Source organism: Anas acuta, chromosome 2 (genome assembly GCF_963932015.1).
Source record: "Anas acuta chromosome 2, bAnaAcu1.1, whole genome shotgun sequence".
NCBI lineage: Eukaryota > Metazoa > Chordata > Aves > Anseriformes > Anatidae > Anas > Anas acuta.
In genome coordinates this window covers 20,950,403-20,973,351 of record NC_088980.1, presented here as the reverse complement: position 1 = coordinate 20,973,351, position 22,949 = coordinate 20,950,403, and the positions used below count along the sequence as shown (strand labels likewise).

Genomic DNA, 22,949 nt, shown 5'->3' with positions numbered 1-22,949 from the left:
AATGAAATGACAAAGGGAAGGGTATGTGCTAGTTTAGGAGAAAGTGTGGTGGTCTGGGGAAAGATTTAACTCCTCAGAACTGCAGTTCATTTTAACTACTCCAAAACCTCTGCAGTTGAGATAAAGTGCTGATAATTGAATTCACAGTTTAAAACACTATCCTTCTCTGTCCCCATTAATCGCATTAACCCTTTGAACCCAACTTAGAGGGGGTTTGAACTGTATCTCTTGAACGTCCCGCTACAAAATGGTAGGCATTCAAGTTCCTTCTTTGTCCTCAGAAATAATTTGAAGTGAATGGCTCTAATAGTCTATTGCTACAACAGAAGTTGTCCCAAAGGAGCAGTATCAACACTTGGAGTGTGTGTTTGCAGGCACCTTGCTTTCTTTTTCTGCACCAATGAGTCTTTATTATTACTTACTATTATTTCTACCCAGTGGAAAAAAATCAATATAAAAGTTGAAAAGTCCTGCAGCCCCAGAATAGCCTGGTGGGATGAGGGAGATGGCAAACACAAAAGATCTCCATCAGAAGAAAAGCTAGGCCTGTAAAGGGAAAGGGAAAGGGCAGTGCAGCTCAGAAGACTGAATAACCTGCACAAACAGGGAAATGGAAAACACTTCCACCACTTGGCACTGCAGTGCCTACAGTTTGCTTCTTGCTCTTCTTTAGTTGCCTATCTAAAGATTGACCAAGATCTAATGAGTGAAACTGCTGGTAAATTTGATGATTGGATACTTCTTTGTTAGTAAACACTATTTCTAGAAATGTTAAAAGTATCACAAAAATGAAATACTCATAATTTCTTGCAATTAGAGATAAATGGTGTTTTGACAAAGGTGACAGGCCATCTATATGCCATCTATATTACTTTATATTATGAGCCTGTTGGGGGAGAAGGGGGGTAGAAACACCAGAAAACCATCTGATAGCTTTCTAATTCTTTGTTGGAGTAATAGTGGTTTGTTTACTCAAGTTTTTGTAAAATACATGCCAGGTGATGGAGCATATAGGTAATAGGATCATGCTTTTAAGAAATTATATCTGGTGTTCAGTACTTTGAACAGTATTCTCCTTTACATTTTTTTTCCTTTTAACTTTTAGCTACACTAGTGAAATACATTTTCTCAAATATCACATGCAACTTTCAAACTCTTGCAGAAAAATAGCTGTTTTTTAATTGAAAAAATTCATAATTTGATTCTCAAAATCATTTACTCTTCATAGATTTCTCTATGAAAATATCTGTAGGAGAAATGGAAAAATCTCCTTATAATTTTGGTGATGTGTTCGTGAGGTCCAGAGCAAGTGTTCTGTTTGTCTTGTAAATCCAGCATTTGTCACTTGGATTCTCCAAGCAAAAGTTTTGAAGTTGTCAATTTAAATTAAATCTTCAGTTCCCTGGAGTTTGCTTATGTCCTTTTGCAGGATGGAGCACTTTGCATAGAATATTAAGGATGATGTTGACAGATGCCAGTTATGGTTCCTGCAGGGCAGCCTGATCTGCTAAGAAGTATGAAAGTCTGTCTGCTACATTTCTGAAGGAGTGGAAGGTCTTGCAGCAGTCTAACATTACAACTGAGAATAGGTGCTTTTTGAGTGCTATTAGTGAATCAGTCAAACCCTGATTCCATTTGCAGCAGGCATACTGCTTACAGGGCTAATTTTGCTATAAAAAGGGGAAAAAAAACATACCTATTTTAGAAACTTGCTATTGTAAGTCCTAGAAATCGGTCAGGCAAACACATTTATGCATTTTCAGTGTTTATTCTGAGTCATTGTTAATTACCTTATTTCATAAACTGAGTAAAGGGAGAAAGAATAATCAGGGTATTGTTATGAATGGAAAGAGTCGCATATCAGTGTTGAGCAATGTTGTGTTTGTTGGTTTTTAAATTATATTGCAGATTTACACAGGACCATGCCATGTCTACAAATCATACATCAGGATTGTGTGTTTGGGAAACCCACTCACTCGAATTGCAAGCATGGTTCTGCAAATTACCTGTAGGAGAATATGTAAAATGAAACCCTGAGATTTGGAAAGACTTTTCTTGTTTATCTTAGCTCAACCTAAGGCAGCAACATCTTGTGTCAGGTGAATATGTCATGAGGCACACGTGAGAGTAACTTGGAGGGCAGACTTGAAAGGACAGAAAACTGAACTTGTGATTTGTCTATCCTCAGACAAATCACTTGACATTTTGGTTTGCTGCCTTTAAACTTTAGACGATATTTGGTTCTCTTCGGTTAATGATAACCTGTAAAGGCTGGTAAGTTGCTTTAAAGTTACTGGCCTTACACATATCAAATGCTGATATTAGTTTAAGTTGCAACTTCAAATGATGTATGCACATCAAGTTGCAACTTCAAATGATGTATGCACATACTAGGAATGAAGTTAGTTATTCATGCCTAAAACAGGGTGTTTAGTGAGAAGAATGCTATGTGAAAGATGTGTTCACAGCCAGAGCTGGATGTGGGTTTGTGAAATAGATGCTCTTAGCAGCCCTTTGCACATGGATCCTCTGCAGCAGCCAAAGTGGAGAAGCAATACAGTTTTTCTTTCCTAAATTGGAAAAATAAGGGTCATTCTGCATGGCATCATTCCCCACAGCTAGCTTGGAGATGTCTCAGCTGTGCTTTAGGCATTGCATGTGAGCTCTGGGATTCCCCCAAGGGAGAGCTGTGGGCTCTAAGCATGCACTGGGACAGCCCCTGAACTGGTGTCAGCTGCTACAGTGAAATGCTGGGGAGGAAAACTGTGCTAAACTCATGCACAGAGAGGTCATGGTCACTTCTGTGTTACTGCCAGGGTGCACAGCATGCTTTCCAGTTAATGATCTGTGCAATTGTACTGAAAATATTTTTTCCCCAGAGTCAAACAAGTGTTTAACCTCCTGTAGTGCCAAATTAGATATTTTTTTTATTAATGACGGCAATCTTCGTATATTTTTATTGTCTCCTTTCTTTAATTTGAATCTCACCGACTGAAAATGGAGCCATTCTGATTATTGACAGTGTATTAGAATAGAATAGTATCACAGAATCATTCAGGTTGGAAAAGACCTCTGAAATCATTTAGTCCAACCTTTAACCTAGTACTGACAAGTCCACCACTAAACCATGCTACTACATTCTACATCTTCATGTTTCTTGAAGACCTCCAGGGATGGTGACTTAATCACCTCCCTGGGCAGCCTCTTTCAGTAATGATTTTTTTCCTAATATCCAACCTAAACCTCCCCTGGTGCAACTTGAGACTATTTCTCCTCATTGTACCACTTAGTGCTCGGGAAAAGAGCCTGATTCTCACCTCACTATAGCCTCCTTTAAGGTAATTGTACAGAGCCTCCCCTGAGGACCCCGTATAAGGTGTCCCCTGAGCCTCCTCTTCTCCAGGCTAAACAACCCTAGCTCCCTCAGATGTTCCTTGTAAGCCTTGTTCTTAAGACCCTTCACCGAATATTGGAGGGATGCACACTGTGTCTGGCCTTCCCCTCCCTCCATCTCCCCATCATGACGCACATGCCAGCCTGTCAACTGTAGCTCAGCCATCCCTCACGTGGAGTGTAGCTCATTTGTTTCTTAGTGTGGTGTCCTGGGGTATGCTCTGCTCTCTGAAATTCAATACAAGGATCTGCAATTAGCTTATAGTAACAGGGATTTCTGACAACGAATATGAGGCAAATTGATGGCAAAAATTAACCCAGACCTTTTCATACCAGGTTAGTGCTGAGTGTCTGAAGGCAATGAATGTACCTCTTGCTATGGAAATGGGACACAAGTAGCTCACCATGGCTGAGAAACAGGTTTGTAACCGAGGCATGCACAGGAGGGAGCCATGGGAAGTGAAGAAGGCCAAGTGGTTTCTGGCATTTAGAAACCAGCCACGCTGCCCAACTCCAGACGATCCAGTAGCAAGGGAGAAGTCGTGTCGTTCCTTCTTCAAGGACTAGAAAATATGAGTTTTTGGAGGCGATGAGATGTAGTGTGCAGACTGGTCTGGGTTGGCAGGAATAGTGCAAGTTCCTTTCACAGTTATGAAGGAAAAAACAATGAAATGAAACCAAGTATTTTCAAGTTGCACACACAGTTAACTATGGGTGAGCATCCTCATGTTGTATTCATAGCCCCTCATTTGCTTCTCACTTTTTTTCTCCCAATTTGTACTAAGTGCTCATGGGGAAAAAAACCCACAAGGACTGCACATGAGTGCAGAGCCCCGTCTCTGTGTTCCCTCCATCAAACTGCATGAGGTAGCCCTGTACCTCGCATCTGCTTCTCCATGTCTCAGATAGCATCAGGAAGGACGGGAGGAAGCCTTGCTCAGGACCTGGTTAAAGGAGAAGCTAATATTAGATCTAATCTTGTAATTTGTTCCTTTTTTTTTTTTTTGTGAGAATTTACTAATACGGAAAAGTACAAATTTGTGTGTGTGTAAAATGCAGAACTATTTTTCTTTAGCAATTTTTTTTAAGACAGTATCAAATACTTTTTTTTTTTTTTAGTGAAATATCCTACTGCAGCTGATCTCATAAAGAATTTACTGTTTTTACGTGTTAGATGAAACCACACAGTCTCTGACTTCCTTCATCATTAACAATAGATCTGTATACAAGTGAAAACAAAGGAGCAGAAAACTAAAGTAAATTCTCAGTGTCCCAGATCTCTGTTAAGGCAAGCCAGGCCAGCCAAAACCAAGTGCATGAGCTCACAACTAAACAGAGGTGTTCCAGAAAGCCTGTCATGACTAGGGGCAGGTATTGAAAACATTTATTTAGTTGTGTTTGTGTAGATTTGTTTTCAGAGATGTGGTATGAATGTATGATAAAGTAGCATTACCTTTGAGTAATTCAGTGATATTCCTTGTACTTTTAGGAAGAATATTTACTGATTTGTTCAGTGGTTCTGTGGTCTCTTGAAATCTGGCAAAGCACTGCTCAACATCTCTTGCTGGACAGTTTACCTCAGTGAAGTCAACCAGCATGAACTTTTACAAGAAAACACAAACAAACATAGAAACATAGAATGGTTTGGTTTGGAAGGGAACTTAAAGATCACCCAGTTCCAACCCCCTGCCATGGGCAATGATACCTCCCACCAGACCAGGTTGCTCAAAGCCACAGCCAACCTGTCCTTGAATATAACTTCATGATTAGGAATAACTGAGCTTTTCCTTTCTATATTGTCATCTGCTGTACAGGTCTCGCTATTTAAAAAATGGCTACTTTTCAGTGACAAATTTGAATGGAGTGTAACATAGCCAAAACAAACGTTAGCAGGAGAGGCACCAAGCTGGCTACAGCAGCACAGAACTAATGATGAGCTAATTCCTTGTGCTTCTCTGATTTACATAGCTACAACAATGCAGAATTGGCTTGGATTTCCCTGCACACATCTGTGTATGTGTGTGTATATAGGTCCGCAGGCTTTTGGGAATTATTTACAACTTGCTCCCTGTTACGCCACATACATTCATACTTCATATTTAATTAGATGTCAGGAGACATCTCTAGTTAGAGAAGTCTTGTGGGTAAGAGATACTAATGTCATGCCTGTTTTAAGTCATTAATTTATAACTCTCATGGTGGAACCCTATGCAGAAAAGTCACAGCTATTTAGAAGCAGGCAACCTGAATGTCTCTTGTTAAAGAAATGGGACTTGTATGTGCTGTGCATGGACATGATACAAGAAATTTCCAGAATTTGCAGGGGCCCCAGTGTGGTGTTTCTAAAAATAGAGTTATTTTAAAGTCTGTTCTCCAGTTAAGTATTTGTGACATGCATTTTGATTTCTGTATTTTTTAGTCCACGGATAGATGGGAGTTAGCGAAAGGGGTACACATATAAGCTGTTTTATGTGAAAAATTGAAATCGTGACTCCCCTGCAGCACATATGGGAAGCTAAAGTCACAAAGGCATGTTCATGCTGTCTGCCGTACGTGCCCGGCTGCCTGCTGTGGCAGACTGCCTGGTTTAGATGCTCTATCTTGGGTAGTGCAGCTCCGTTTCTCCCATCTACAGTGTATGATGCTGTGTCTGGCAGCCTAGATCGCTCGTTGCTCCCTTGACCTTTCAACACCACAGTAGTTATGACAGTTAGATTAAACACTCCTGGCAGGCGGGCTGAATATAGTCTGACATCATTTTGATAGGAACCTTCCACACAGGTGAATCAAAAGCCAGAAAAATCTGTTTCAGATCATGCGATCTGGAAGTTCATCCCTTTCAGGCACAATTCCCTTTATTTCTTTTCTTCTTTTGCAGTTGAGTTTGTGTTGTGTGTTCATGCCTGGGTGCAAATAGATTTTTGTTTTCCAGTCGGTTATGATAGGTAGGTCTGATGAACCAGTTCCGAACAATTTATCAGATTAAACTTATTACTTACTTTTCTTCAATACTGGCTGTCAGGAAGTCTATCGTAGAAAAATCCATCCAGCTGTTTAACAAAGCTATGGGCATCTGTCTTTATGAAGATTTGCCTTCTCTAAATAATAAACAAGCTCTGAACAATAGGGTTGACAAAATGAAGCACTGTTTGTTTACTCAGGCTACGTGTTACTTCCCAGATAGCAACTTGAGCTGATGAATAGGAATCACAAAATGCTGGGAATAGTTACTGCATTTTCTGTAAGAATCACTAATTCTTCTTTCAGCAAATCTTTTATTTATGTAGAAACAGGTAATGCTAGCCATGACAAGCTTGTTTATTATTTTGTGTGTGTCTGACCATATTAATAACTAGGATTTTTGCAGGGAAAAATTTAGTGAAACTTGGGTGTTTTGACAACTGTAATTACAGGACTGTAAAAACCAGCAATTTTAGAAGCTTTTCTCTGAGGAATGAATGAATGAAAGCCCTGAAAAGTTCTGAGTGTGTTTCTTTCTCATTTATAACACAATGTGAATCTACATATTTTAACTTAGCAATACATGATTGCATATCCATACAGTTTTAGGCATTTACAGTTCTAGGATAATGTACTGTCTTCTTTTATGATATGCAGTATAGTTTTATTGCTCTGATAAAAGTTGCAAACAAGTCAAATGGACTTAATAAGCATCATTTTTAATACAGTTTTGACCTTTTTTAAGTCAGTTGCTGTGTTTTGTTCTAAATATCTCAGCAAATATTCTTATTAAATAGAATTTGTTCAAATCAGAGTATTTGTGTATTAGTGCAAGCAAAGTAATGCTGTTGCACAGGTCCAAAAAAAAAAAAGTTTCCTACTAAGATGAATTCTTAAGTCTAAGGTCAGTTAGACCATTACAGGAATTTTAAGCAGAGGGAAAAACAGTAGATGGTTCATAGAAGCAAAGCTGATACATGTATAACTATTATTAGAGTATTATATTATAATAATATAACTGTATTCCTTTAAGGAACAGCTCAAGATTGAAAGGAAAAGGTCCTTGCATGTCTTGTTATAATCTATATTTGCCCAAAAGTACATGAGACATTTACTTTCCTTACTGGAAGTGACTGCTTTTTCTATGTGATGAAGCTGGCTTTAATGAAAGTGACTGTGTTGAACTCAATGCAGTTGTATTTCTTTGCACATGCAAGCTGCTCAGCAAGATAAATTGTGAGGCTAAATGTCATTTAACTTCATAAATTATTATTTTAAGATGTTAGATTACTTTTAGAGTTCATTTATATATATATTTTTGTTATAGGAGGTTAACAAGGAAAATTATGTATTAAGTTGCAAAATTTCTACCCATGAAGATTTTCAAAACTCAACTAGACAAGGCCCTGAGCAGCCTAACCTGGATTTCAGTATGGCCCTGCCTTGAGCAGGAGGTTGGACTAGATGTCCTCCAGAGGTCCTTTCCAGCCTAATTTCTCATGTGATTCTCTTCAGAGGATATAGGCTCTAGAGAAATATTGATGGCATTGAAATGGAAATTCCCATGTTTTATGGTATAAATAAAAACTCACTCACAGAAGTCAGCAGTTGCCAATGATTTAGTTCCCATTGCTGAAAGATGCCTTATATAGGTCTGAGACTGTAGACCTTTGATCTGTAATTAATCCTAATTCTTTTGTCTTCATATGCATTCTGTATAAACGTGGTTACGCACCTATACAGAGAGAATTGAAGGACAGGGGTATTAGGTTGTTGCTCAAATATAGTCAATTTATCATATATATCATACTGTGGTTTACCACTTATATTTAAGAAAGTTGTGTTCTGCTTCCCTTAATTATCTTGTGGTCTTTCTAAGATGGAATAATTCTTATTGTTTGCTATAATTCTGTTGTTTGTTATACAGGCATCCTGGCAAGAACATGGGTGGCCTTCAGAGATGCTTAAATAAAATCATAAGGTTCATTGTACAAGACTCTAATACCATATGTGAAATTATGCTTTTGCTGATTGACTTTCCACTAAAATTTAACAGCAAGAAAATGATTTTTTAATCTAGTTATCACATACACTTATTTGTCAATACCAGCTAATAATTTAACCTGCTTTGCCTTCTGGTTATGAGTTTTCCCATGCATGCGTGGATGTTATTGCCCTCTCCCCATCGGTTATGTAAATTTTAAGGAAAAATTAATAATTTTGTTCAGCCATATCTTGTTAGTACAAAAGAATTCTCAGATCAACTTGTGTTCAGAGGTTTGATGGATTTCACAGAGAAGAACATCTGGGAAATGGTCAAGATAGGGCTCTTCTGTATTGAGGGAGAAAATACAATACAACTGATACCATTTCCTCCAACCATTGTGGCCTTGTCAGCACAGGACTAGGAAGATTTGAGCACTTTCTGTAATCAAATGCCTCCCAGTTATAAGCATACATTAAAAAAAGGCAAATTAGAAAAGGAAAAAAAAAAAGGTAAAAAAACTAACCATGAGTTATGCTGTTTTGCTTACGGCTATTTTAAATAAACCTGGACATCTGTGTTTGTAAGTGTGGTGGGAGAGATTAGTCCTGCCGGTTACACAACATGTTTTGTGGATCAGCTTGCCTTGTGACAATTGACAGCGTTGTCCCTGCAATTCTGTGGTAGATTTTATGGCGTGAATAAAATGCTATTCCATTTAAATGAGATCTTTTTTACTGTGATCAAAGGGGGAACAAGAAAGAGCTACTCTTGAGATCATTGGCTATCCTGATTGTGAAAACGAACAGAGCTTTAAAATACATGATGCCTTTTGAAATCACAAAAGGATCCAAGCCTGCAGACAGCCAACAGAACACGAAAGGTTATAAAAGAGCACATTTGTGTTACTGTGCCAAGTTCAGCAACACGCGTTTCCTTTTATTCTCCATGAAGAGAGAAATAATAAACTGTGATTTTTGTTTCACCCCTTGTGAACTCAGAAACTTTAGGAGTAAAGGGGATGCTAAGTGTATGAGTTACCACTGATTACAGACTGAATTAACTCTTGCAGAAGGAAGGATGGAAGAAGGAAAGCTCATGTCTGCAGGGGGAAGTTCTGGTTTTCTAAATAAAAAGTTAACAATACTTTGTAACAACTGCTTTAGCTTTATTTAAATCAGTTAAGGAAAAATGTAAAATAATAAATACATGAGTTACTAAATTCCTTTTTCCAAAACAGAGATGAACTGGAATGCATCTTGCATTTATTGCTGACTTCTGGATTTAACCTGACCAAGGAAGCCAGCTTTGTGTCTCTGGAGAATAATCCAGGGGGGTTGAGTATGAAGATACCTGAGTTGTGGCCTAGCAACACATATACTATGCATCCACTGAGGTTTTGGTGGCAATTTTTTAAGCAGAAACTGGAGGAAACTCATAAAACTCCCTCATAAACTGAAGGAAATAATGAATTTTAAATCAGCATAACCAAATGTATTTAATTTCATTTCTGAACAATGGAGCAAGAGGAAAAGGCAGCCTTTGGCCAGTGCAGCTCCAGAAGGCCAAAAATTGGCAGGGACTTGTTTTAATTTCTTTGGTGAGAGTTAGCACAACATATTTTGAGACCTGGGATTTCCATTCTTGAGTGTGTCATCATTGCAGGTGCTGAAGGCTGTCTTGTCCTCTGTGACCAGCAGCTGGGTAGGGATGTGGTGTTTCAAAGTTGCTTGATGCTAGTAGCATATTAGTGATGTTACTTTACAGTGATGTGTAGCATTGTTAATCATAACATTTTTAAATGAGCTGACTATTGTGTAGCACAGCTAGAAATACAGGCTTGCCACGGTGCAAGTTCTGCAAGGAGTATTTTGTTAGATTTCCAAAGCTGCAGATTCATCTAAAATCCTGAGCTCCTGAATACAGCATCTTGTGCAGTAAGCACAGAGAGAAGCACAGGTGCTACATCCAGGGGAATTATCACCCCACTCTGCTCATTACGCCATAGACCACATCTGGATCAGTGTAACCAATTTTGATGCCCCCCAAAAAGAAAAATATGTACCAACTGGGGTGGACTCAGCAGAGGGCTCCTGGAAGGTTGGAGCCCAAGCCCTCGTGCTGCAATGAGAGGCTGAGGGACCGGGGTTTGTTCAGCTTGGAGATATGGCTTCTTGGGGGAAGGTTGGACTTCATATGTCCTGAGGCCCCTTTCTGCCTGAAATACCTTGTGGCCCTGAGAATAAGGTGGAGTATGTTAAGTCTCTGACACCGGAGAGAGCTCGTGCAGGTGTTTTAGTCCTTGGGTGTTCTTTCTGAGAATTTTGGATTTGTAAGCAAATCAAGCATATTTTGTGTTGATATTCAGTATTGCGGCAGTAGATACATGTAAAAGAGCAACCAGTGGTTCACAATTTGTTGCTTCCTCTCAAGGAGGAAATAGCTTGGAGAGGGATATGATGTAATGTGCTCTCCTGACCCAGACAAAGTCTGTTCTGAATCAGAAAGAAGTCTGGTCCTGATGTTTCTCATATGTCTGAAAGAGAGAAAATGTTTGGTCTTGTAGGTCAAATCTAGAGTTCACTTATTATCCTGGAAAAGTGGCTGTTGTGTTCTACAAAACTTTGAACATTCCGGAGTATGAAAAATATTTCAACATTGAGTTCAGAAAGATCACAATATCTTGTGATTTTTTAAATGATTTCCTTTAAATTTTCTGTTGCAATACATTTATGTTTTATTTTCCTTCAGGTTAGCATCTAATCATTGTCTTCAGTAGCTTCTAATCATTGTCTTCAGTAGCTGGTACATTTCTGTTACCAGATTGCCTCAAACATTTATTCCTCTTCTAACCCTTCCATCTTTATTTAAGTGGTCATATCTCAGGGATGCTACTACAAATCCAAAGTACAAGATCTGTTTTAGCAGTAACAAAAATGTGCATAGATTTGTTCGTTATTAGAGAACATATATTTTCAGGTGGCACACTTTGTACCCTCACCCTCTCTGTGTGGGTGCACTGGGCTAGATAGAGATTAGAGTTAAATCTGAAAGAGCCAACAAATGTGAACCTTTGACATGATGCAATCCATACATCAGCTGGTATATTTTGGATTTAGAACAATAATGTTAAAGGTAGGAAATGCTGGAGAGATACAATTTTCCACGATTATTTCGGTATATGATAGACAAGAGGGGCAGGAAGTCTTTCCAGAGAGACCTCTGCATTGCGGTTAAAGTATTACGCGCTGTTGAATTCTTGAAATCCGATGAGATTAATTATTAGAAATCTGGTAATATCTAAATAGTGTAAGTTTTTTCTCAATAAACTGTAAGCGGTTTGCTTTGCTTTATGATAGACCTGGAGGATAGGTAATGGGTGTAAAGCACCAGTCCTGATGTTTCCCAAGCAGCACACACAAGGCTGAAAGCTGGAGCTAACACCTGAAACCACAAGGACCCACATGGCTCAGGATACACTTGGAAACTGAGCTTACATTTAGCCACTTATGAGGCTATGTGTATTGTAGGTAGTGTTTATGGCTTGGAATAAATGGTGCCATGCAGTTTGTTAGCAGCTCACTTGGTGTTTCTGGCACTAATGGAGAGAGCAAGGTTGCAGATGCTTAAAGGACAGTCGTGCCTGCTAGCGATACCTGGGCTGAGTCACAGCCAGCCAGACAGACCGCTGGTTGACAAGTTTTAAGTGAGCCTGAGTTAGCGAACACTTCATTAATTATTTCATTAGTCTTCACTGTGTGTAATTTGACAACGGGGTTGAGAAGAAAAGCCCTCCTAATATAAGCAGTGAGCAAATTGCAGTGTTTTATGTCATGACAGTTGCTGATTACTGTTAACAAAAGATCATGACTGGAAGAATCAAGATTTCAGCAGTAGAAGGTGAGCTGGAAAATAAACTTGTCAGAGGTAGAAAAATGTTGTTTCTGACAACTAATCTATGACAGCAGCTTCTTCAGAGTGCACACTTGCCAAACTAACTCGAGTAGATATATGGAAATAAAATAATTAGTTAAACAGATGAATATGTTTACAGTAGAGAATGGAAGGGTAGCAAGCATAAATACGTATTCAAAACAGCTGTTGCATTCGAAATAGAATATGGAAGACTTCACTCTATATGCTTAATTTCAACATTTTTACAAATTAAAAAAAAACAAACCCAAACCTTCCATTAGTTATCTGGAGTAGATTTAAAATATTAAATTAGAAAACCAAGTAGGGCTTGTATATATAGAGATAATTTGGTGAAATGCAAAGGCAATATTTTTTTTCTTCAAAATTCTCCATTGCTAACAGCATTTCGTGCTAAATTTTATAGGAAGTTATTTTTAAGTATGCAGAAAATCTTAATGACTTGAACCAAAATCCCAGATAAAAATATACTGAAGATCTGGAACAGAGAATCTAAATTGGCACTTTTAACTGAGCTGAGACAAATTGAGATGATGGTTGCCATGCTTTTCTGTAAATTCTTTCCTTTTCTAGTTGTCTTTCTGTTTCCTTGGTGTCATCTCAGATGCGTTTTCCATTTTTCCTCGTTTTAATTGAGAGCCCTTGCGATTTTGTATCTGACCTAATCTTTGTCTCTCTCTCTGTTCTTTCTTGTATATCAGCTCATACCATTTTATATTTTAAATCCTTCTTTTTCTGTGTTGTCTTTCTGCAATTTAAAATCCTTCCTTTGTGATATCAGCTGTTGATTAATGCAGTCAAAATTGGTATTTTTTTTCTTTCCTGAAAACGTTTTTTTTACCTGTTTCTGTCTCAGTAAACAGCACCACAATGGAACTTGTTATTACTAATAACCTTTGCCTGGGGGCTTGCACATATGGTTAAGTTACCATAGCTTTAAGAAGTTGTCACGAGTCAACCAAGTTGTGCTCAGATCCCTGTGTGTGCTGGCAGTCTGAGACAAAAGTGAGATGATTCAAGTTCAAGCAGCTTGCAATCATGTCCTTGGTATATTTTTGTTACTCTGACACCTCTCTCTGAGTTGTTCCACCGGCAGCGTCTTACCTCTGTTGGTGTTCTGGCTTTTTCTTAAAGCTCAAAATCATTGATAATTTAATGTCATCCTTTATATCCAATTGTTTGTCTCAATGAAAACTCAAATTATATTTTTTAAAAAAACAAAACAAACTAAAGTTTTTGACTATGTGATTATTGTTGATAAACCCTATTTTGGTGAGCTAGGAGACCTCCTTGATTTCCTATCATTGCCCTCTTCCTAAAAAGCACTCTAAACTTTCTCTTTTCTCATAAGTGGGAGAATCTCTCTGTCAGAATATACAGAGCTACCAGATTATCCTCCTTCAGAGGCTTTCACAGAACTAATCTCTGCCATAATACATATAGAAAACTTGCTTAAACAACAACCCACCATGGTTATGCAATGATGAGTCATAATGCTGTTACTGAATGGTTAAAATTGCTTTTTCTATTGCGCTTGTTACCTTGATCCCTTTCTTACTCCCATTTTTTTCTGCTGACATCCTTCAGACTGCAGATTCTTTTAAGCAGGGTATGTCATTCACTTCATGACTGTACAATGCTTAGTACAACGGGGCCTCCAAGTTGTCTCTTTTAGTTGGTTTTTGCAAAATATGCTAAACTGTAACACACCAGAACATCCCACAGATTTGGGAAAGTTTGGCTTTGGTTGAGGGGTCTATGTGTTTGTTTGATCACTGTGCTAAGGTCCGCAGCTGCCCTTTTGGAAACAGTTTGCATGTTGCCAAAAGTTTTCCAAAGAGTAGCCACAAAAAGCCAATCAGTCCTCTAAACATACAAACTCATGCTGCTTTCTCTTAACAAAGCAACAACAGAAAAGCAAACATTTAGGCAAGTATCGTGAAAAAGTTAGTGCGAATGTGTGCTTTTTTTTTTTTTGTGGTTGTGTGATTTTTATGGTTTTTCGTTTGTTTGTTTGATAAAGTACCTGATACAACTGTTTTCCTGGTCTAAGAATGCCAAAATCTAGGTTTCTGCAAAGCTAAGGTCTGTTTTTAAAAAACTCTTTCATCCAGCTGTTGATTGGATTAGCATCCTGGAAACCTGTTAATGTCCAGCTGGGTGCTGCGATTAAGCTTGCCAAAGTCATGTTAAGGGTAAAGAGAAGACTGGTTTTCTATATAATCTCCTTTTTAATCACATTGCCACCCTAAAGCTCCCAGCTGTTCTAAAATTTCACTCCTCCTGCTATATGAATGTCCCCTGCAGATTGTAGATTCTGCTGCAATGCCCAATTTGCTGTAAACCAAAAAATAAAGAAAAATTCTAATCACTGTTACTTTTGTTCTTAAATGCAAGCAAAGCATTTCAGTGACTGTTCTAAGAGTTGTTTGCATTCCCTATATGGTGCCTGTGGGAGAGCAGCTTTACAGCATTTAAGTGGAAATGGGCGTGTGGTGGGCAAAGGGCCAGCCTCCGCTCGTGCCAAGGACTGGAGAGGGCACGAGGACTGACTAGCCTTTGAGCCTGCCAGGCTGTGAAGTGTCCATGGCCCTTACCCAAAGAGTCAAAAATTCCTGCGTCATATCCCCTTAATGAATGCATACTCGCCTTCCTTTTCCAAAATATGTTTCATATTGCACGTACCACAGGTACATGCCAAACAATCAGAATTACTTTGGTATTTCCTTAAAAATACAACCCTTGAGTAATTAATTTTCCAATCTGTACAACACTGTATAGCACTTTTGGAATCAAGCCGTGTTTTGGGCTTTGAAGAACATCTTTCAAAATAATGACATTGCTTAGAGGTCTAGAGAAATCTCCCTAAATAAGAAATTTTCACATTTGCCATCTCTGGCCACTGTGCCAGACTGAGGTACCCGTTGTATTGGTGGTGTTTCTCTAATTGTATGGCCCACAGATTGCAGGTTGGTCAGTCTGTGAGGAAACATGACAATCTGTATTCATTGTTAACATGTTATAATTGAAATTTGCCCATGTCAGCAGTTTCACTTCATGCTAGATTTTAATATTTCACATTTTGCTTGTGTTTTGCATCACTTTTAAAGACTTTTAAATTAACTGAAAAATTTACAGAAATAACCTTTCAACATTTTCTTTTCTATTAACTTATTTTTTGGCATTCTAGATGTAGTAGTGCATCAGATACATGGTGTATCATCTCAAATCATGCCCTAACCTAGTGAGACCTAGCTCAGGTCTCACTGTGCTAACAAAGAATAATTAAAAGTATGAAGGCATACAGATCTCTCTCCTTTTGGATTTAAAATTCTCTTCAGCATGAAATAAGTGAAGAGATGAAAAATACATCTGAGAAGAAATCCTAGTATTATAAATGAGGACTGTGTGTGCATTCACATGTACTCCTTTTTTCTTGTAAAAGCTTGTATGTTTGCACACTGTTTCATGTCTTCATTTAATAAATAATGCCATAAAAAGTCCCTACCTGAAGGAACTTGTTTGATAATTCTAACAAGATTTATTATTTGAGAATTTTCAGGAGTTTGGAAAGTTATCTGTCCTAATGATATTCAATTCATAACTGGATTACCAAGCTAAAGAAAAACCCTGCGTTCTCAAAGGACCACTTTTATTTTTCATGAGAAAGGCATAATATAAAGTCCATTGCTGAATTTGCAAGTATAATGATAGCTGTATTAATCCAGGGAGAATTACAGGAAATCCAGTAACAGACCAAACACATCAGATTTTGCACTATGAACATAACCTTGCAGACAAAATCTGTGCCTAGGCTCCCACTGTACTGACCAAAATTACAGGTAGGTAAAGAAAATTAGCATGAAAAATAAGATCTCTAGAGGCACCACCTCATTTAACTAAGGAATTTCTACCTACAAGTAAAGGAAAATAACAACAAAAATAATCTTTACTGAGCAGTGTTTTTTACCTGGAAGACACGGTCTTAAGAAGATGATATACCCTTACTACAAAATGTGAGACGTTTGGTCTTGAGGAAAAAGGACCTCAAATATGATCACATGATTTTACACTAAGGGTGTGAAAAGTATGGCTTCATAGTAAAAAAAATACCTTATAGAAGCTACTCTAGTAGAGTAAGTGATAAGATAGTTGGTAAATATTTGTCAAGCATGTCATTAAAACAGGGAATGATTTTTAAAACAAACACATTTTGTAAACCTGCCATGCAAGGAGAAGAAGAAAAGGGAAAAAAGAGTAAATAGATGGGATAATTATTAACGTGAGATATCTCACTTTTCTTAGACAGCTTTCCATGAAAGATGAGGAACTGGGGGCTATAGCAGCTTGTATCATTGCAGCTCTCCTATATGCAGTGGAATAAGATGAATACCTGCAGGAACACAAAATTTCAGAAGCGCTTAGGAAAAGTCTCTGCTAGTCTCCAGAGCAAGCCCTGAAACTTAGTGTAACCCAGGGAGGTGGTGCAGTTTCCTTACCTGTAATGAATGGACAATACGCATCCATGTAGCAATATTTTCCTTGAATAGTTGGGGTACTTCCAAGTTAGATTAAAAAAAAAAAAAAAGTGAAACTACAGTGAACTAAGTTTTATTTTTTTTTCATATGAAAGTAGTTGAAAGCATTCCTAGTTCTTATAAAAATAGTCGCTAGCTTATAAAATGAATTAATTGTATAATCCTCCTTTTCTGGTTTGCCCTGATGTCAGACTTCCAATTTTTTTCTTTGCTCAGGAATTTACATGACCATGTCGGTCCCAGTGGGGAAATAAAATCAATGTTGAGTTTGATACATGTGATTTGTCAATATAATTAAAATAAATTGAATCATTATTATTTTTTTGAATGTATGTTGGGTTTGCAGCCAACACGAGACATGACCAGCACTACAAATGGTCTCTGCAGCCGGAAAGATGAAATTCCAGTTTTAATAATGCTGACCTAACATCTGGCTTCTCTAGGGCCACAGGAATTACTTTTCTGTGCTTTGTGCATTTTTTATAGTCTGAGGACCAGTTAGGCAGCATCCCTTCTGGACAGCAGGATGAAGGACAGTAAAAGTGATGCCATGCCACTTTGTCAGTGGAAAATGTGATGCATTCACTGTGGAACCATTGTAGAAAGCTAACACCCCCAATGTCAGTTGTGTGATAGCTGTGTCAGGCTTGCTCGTTGTTTTCCTCTTACTTAAAGACAGTGTTGCCTAGGGGTTGATCTGTGACCAGGGGCCCTGCTCTGCTTCAGAGAAGCACCATGGAGCTGCAGAGCTGGGGAAGGGTTTGGAGGTGCCATCATTGCTGCAATGAATGGGTGCTGGGGGACCCCAGAGTGTTGGGGGCTGGGACTCTGTGGGTGTGGCTTTGTCACAGTCTCAGCTTTGGTTACTGCTTGATAATATCAATGGTTTTGACCAATGGTCACTATTGTGTTAACTGTAATAGCCTTTAATGTCTAGGCTAAACTTCTGGCCACTTGTTGCTGCTGTCCTTTGCCACTGTTGCCCCCAGCTCCACTGGTGCAGTCACAGTAAAGGGGAAATTTAAACAATAGGCACCTTTGAAATGTGCTTACAATGACTCTGGGCATTTCCCTAATGGACAAGATCTTTTAAAAATACCAAGGAAAGTTTATTTTATTGTTTTCTTCTGTTGCTTTAGCTCACTTGGCATTTTAGTTTTAGAAGATCACTGTAACAGATGTATTTGGACTCCTGTAAGCCCTTAATTTTCTAAATGTAATTTCCTTGATGTCTGTTCAAGGACAGGTTATTAAACTTTTAGCTGTAACTGATCTTTTTTATTTTTTTTATTTTTTTTTGACAAGAATTCTGCATATCTGCCAGGGAATTGTAAATGTTCAGGATAATCATGCCTTAGTCTGTTATTCCCACGTCAGCTTATGATAGGATGGAAGGTGGCTCTGGAAAGCAGAATGTGGAAATGAAATGTTTCCTTTTGTTTTAGTCCTGTTAGCATCTAATATTTATGCAGTAAGCGGTACGTTGCAGCATCCTTCCTTTTCTCATCTGTCAATGTCAGGAAAATGCAAGCAGTGACTAGGGGGTTAAATTCCCGTTCAACAGGCGCATTTGGGGCTTTACGTCTCTGCAAGGGAGCTCGGTGCCTTACAGTGACGGGAAGCGCTGCGTGACAGGAGCAGGGCTTGCAGCAGACACGCATGACAGCAGCGAGACACTGTACCAGCTATTCCAGCTTTGCAGGGACCTCACGTTTTCCAGCTGTTTACCCTTGAGATGTAAAATGGCAATTTGGCATAGGCTACCAGCCTGGTGTGATGTGAGCATCTGCGTAAAAGGCTGCACATATGGAGCATGCCCAGTGCTCTGAACAGCCTGTTACCCCACCCCCAGCCAATCTAGGAAGAGATGAAATGAACTTTGCACTTGCAAATGTCACTGAATACATTTTGCACAGGATTTTAAAAGGTTCTCTTATAAGCACTATTTTTAACAGCCAAATCCGCCCCCCCAAACGCAAAGGAAAAAGCCCTAGGTATTTTTCTGTGGTCGATCTCAGTTATCATCAACTGAAGCCTCTCTCACAACATCTACCTGAAGTCTGGCTTATTTTACCTTTTTATCATTCAAGTCAATTTTTTTTTTTTTTTGGAGGTGGTGTGGATTTTTATTTTTTATCTTTTTTGCCTTTTTACTGGCATGAGAAAATTTGAGAATTTAATTGCACTAGAATATTTGGAAGCAGTGAGGCTGCAAGCTTGAAAGGCAGAGGGAAGAGAAGGAAGGCTCTCACAGCAGAGCATGGATAGGAAAGGAGCCGTGATTCTGCGGTGCTCAGTGTGCACATGTTTTATGAGATCAGTGCCGGGCGCTGCAGCTGCGGACAATAACTGAGCTGTCTGGCTAATGAAGGCCACCTGGATCAGGCTTCTGAAAAGAGCCAAAGGAGGACGTCTGAAGAATTCTGATATCTGTGTAAGCCCTATGTTTTCATTACTGGCATATATTATATGTATTGCAGAGAGGGAGGAAAAAAAAATACGGTGAGGAGAGTGCAGTTGTTTTCTGATTGAATTAGCAGAACTCTGTTTTGTATGCAGGGAGATGCAGGGGGAAATCAGAGCTGTCATTATTTATAGAGCTGTTCTGGCATTGTGACTGCTTCCATTGTGGCGATACGTGGACGTGTGTTGAGTCCAGACAGATTTTATTAGTTGGAAGTTGATTTGTGGTCATTTACATGTTTTGCTGAGGGGCAGAGATGGATATGAGCCATTTGCAGTTCTGATGGGGAAAGTGTGTCAGGTAAAGAGGTTGCCCTAAAATAAAAATGGATAGCAGAGTTTAAATCTGCTAGCAGGGATATTGTGTAATGGTAATTATTGATACTGAAGTTACATCTTGGGTATAAAAATCTGTTTCCATGCTAATAATGTCATTGCTTAGAGTTTACATCTATATGGAGCCATCCTTGAAGCTGCTGTGTGTCCTTCAGCCCTGCACTGCACCACTGCTGTAACTCTACAGAGCAACTGGCTCTGCTTACTAAAATGCATATGAATAAGAACAGAGGCATAGTGCAGGAAATATAACACTGGGGAAGACACCTGCACTTTTGGAAAATGTCCAGAAGAAAATATTTACTTAGATGTAATTTTACTAAGTGATTTTCCCTTTTTGGCAGTTATTCTCTTTTCAGGGATACAGATTTAATAGGAAAGGCAAGGTGCATAGCCACTTGTGCTTTTTTTGAACACTGAAGCGACTTGTGACATTATTTTTCCTTTCATTGTGCAGGGTTCGGCGGACTCCTACACCAGCCGTCCATCCGATTCAGATGTATCTCTGGAAGAAGACAGGGAAGCAGTGCGGAGAGAGGCAGAGCGACAGGCCCAGGCACAGCTGGAAAAAGCAAAGGTAAGGTGTTATTTCCCCTTATAAAATTCATAAAGAATAAGATTCATAAAATGTTCTGCTTTAAAGAGCTGTCATCTCATCCATTACTGGTACAAATGTTTATAATGTGTTAACATACACTGTAAGACCTGTTATAAAGATTTTCCAGACAACAGTAGGAATTATATTTTTTCAGGAAAAATCACTTAGAATCTGAATTTGCCCTAAAAGGCATTCAGTTACTATAATCAGTAAGAACAATCTTATTTAAATGTGTACACGTTTTTTTTCTGAATATACTTATTAATTTTTAATGCATGTGCTCAAAGCTTAGAGTTTTTACTGAAGATGCTCATGGAAGTTTGCCTGTGGATCCCTATGACACTTAAAACTTAGAGTTCTAGAAATCAGCCCTCAAACATCCTGTTCACTTGAGCAAAGGATTGGTCCCTAAAAGTCATATGTAAATAGAGTCTGTTGGAAAGATTTATTTTTTTTTTTCTGAAGACTTCACTGGCTTTCTTTACAGTTTGAGTGTTAAATGACCCTGTGAGTAATATGCTCTAGGACTTGTTAAGATTTCTGCTTCTAACTCCATACTCCTGGCAGATAGTGACAGATTAGTAAGAAAATGCTAAATGAGCTTCAGGTTCTTTCTGTGTGTTTAGTTAGGACTGTAGGGCTTTTAGCAGTAATACGATGAAAGAGCATGGGCTTGTCTTTCTCTCATATGTACTATATATTTAAATATTATTGCACCTGTAAAAATGGGGCTCATCTTGTTTGTTATTATTCATTTATCACTTCATTCTGATCTTTCCTTTTGTGTGCTGCCAGTCAAATCTTGCTGCATTGCTGTTTTCCAAGATCTGTTTTTCAATATCATTTCTCATATTTATATACTAAAATGAACTATTGAGATTCCTCCTCAGATGTACCTTTTTTCCTCTTGTGTTCTCTGTGTTTCTCTCAGATTCCCCTCCTCCATTTTGCCTCGTTTTTTTATTTCCTTATCTCTGATCTATCTCCCGTTCTGTTTCCTTTTCCGCTGCCAGCTTTGCCTCTGCCCATTTACGCCACCTGTTTTACAAGGTTTCCTCATAAATTCAGAAGTCCACATCACTGAGGTATTCATCTGATTGTTTAGCGAGGGCCAGCTCCATAAATAAAACAATAGTGTAATCCACAAGCAGACAACTTGAATAGGGAAGCTGAAGATGTTTTTTGGAAAACGTAGTTGATGACCTATATTTGATAAGAGTTCCTAATGCAGCTTTTTGATGTGCTGCTGGAACTTGCCAACCACAGGAGATGCTGAACATCTCTTTGAAGTCGGGTCCTGCTGCCCTGGAATTGGTACAGCAGAAATGCCCCAAAATCAGCCTGTTACTTCCCTTTCCCCTTGTATCCCACAGCTATTGCTAATTGCAATCAGGATTGCTTTTGGTTAGTTGAATTTTTTTTCCTGTTAGGAAAAATGATAAAGACTGCTCTGAAATTTGGGTTAAATGTGGAATTTTATCAGTAAATGCACAATCTTTAAAAGAAGAGTTGAAGTAATAATATCCTGCAGACTAATCAGGGTAGCACTACAGCACTTACTGCTGAACTGATGCATCTCAGTGATGAGTAAATCTATGCGAGTGTTGCTATGGGAATTTGGCTTACTGATGCTGGCTTGAATGCATGGACAGCCCTTATGTAATATTCATGACCTCTAGCACAGCTGCCATTGTAGTTCATAGAGAAAAATGCTACCAGATCCTGAGTTTTTAAAACTGTATTTCTATACATCAAGGCAATGTTCTCACTCCAGCTGGCATAAGATACAGTCTCTAGGTCTAACACCGTCTGAGACTATAAGACAACTTGTGAACAGTCAAAGTAGCAAAGGCAACTGCCAAAATCAGCCTGCTATAACAATGGGTAGTTCTAGCAGTATATAAAACACAAAATGAATAATTTAAAACTCTTGTGTTTTGAAATAGATTAAAGCTCAAACTGTATGAGCAGTTTTGTTCCTTAAGCCAAGTGTTAAAAAAATAAAAACATTTCAGGCTATAATGCATGGAAATAATTTTATTTAGTGGCTATTGCCATGCAAAATGTAGTGTAAATACTAATACTTAATAATATTAAATGAAATGTTACACCTATTTGTCAGTTTCATTTGAAATAAATGTTTTAAAAGACTTAAATTAAACTTAACCCAGTAGCTCTGAAATATTATAGGGTGTGCTTTTCTGTCTTTGCTGGTGATTCAATTCTTCACCTCCCTGAAACACAGTGAAATCAATGGAGCAGTAACTTCTGCTGGTGCTGCCTGGCTCCTGCGTGCACCCAGACTTGTTCCCCGCAGGCAGCAGCTCCCTGGCTGCCTCGCCATCACCAGCACCAGCTATCAGGCAGAGCCAAGTGACAGAGCTGCTTTAACTTTTCACCTTTTAATACTATGAGTGGAAGTGTTGATCCTAAATAAAGTCATTATAATTCTGTTTGTCACAGGAATTAGAAAAGGCTGACATACATGAATAATGCAGCAGTGGAGAGAAAATGATAGTGAATTAAGGGTAGATTAAAAAAAAAACCTGTTGAACTGTGTCACGCACTCGGTGAAAACACTTTAATGACATCCATTTTCCTTTCTTACAGCTAGGGAAAACACCTAAACTGTAGAGGAAAACTATACTAATAAAGCACACAATGGCAAATTGTTAGGCAGATTGTAGGGTTTTTAATTTTGGCTTTTTCTGTATTCTAATATCACATCCAATATGTACCCAGA

General features: G+C 38.5%; 1 protein-coding gene across 10 annotated transcripts in view; it reads left to right on the top strand.

Annotated features, from left to right (window-relative positions):
• The window catches only part of CACNB2 (calcium voltage-gated channel auxiliary subunit beta 2), a 241,378-nt gene that overhangs the window by 143,897 nt on the left and 74,532 nt on the right, over positions 1–22,949 (top strand). For 5 of the 10 annotated variants that reach the window (XM_068673797.1, XM_068673798.1, XM_068673796.1 and 2 more), the window contains one exon: positions 20,066–20,185. In XM_068673797.1, coding sequence (XP_068529898.1) covers positions 20,066–20,185 — 120 coding nt within the window. The other 5 variants (XM_068673805.1, XM_068673800.1, XM_068673801.1 and 2 more) reach the window with 5 other exon arrangements.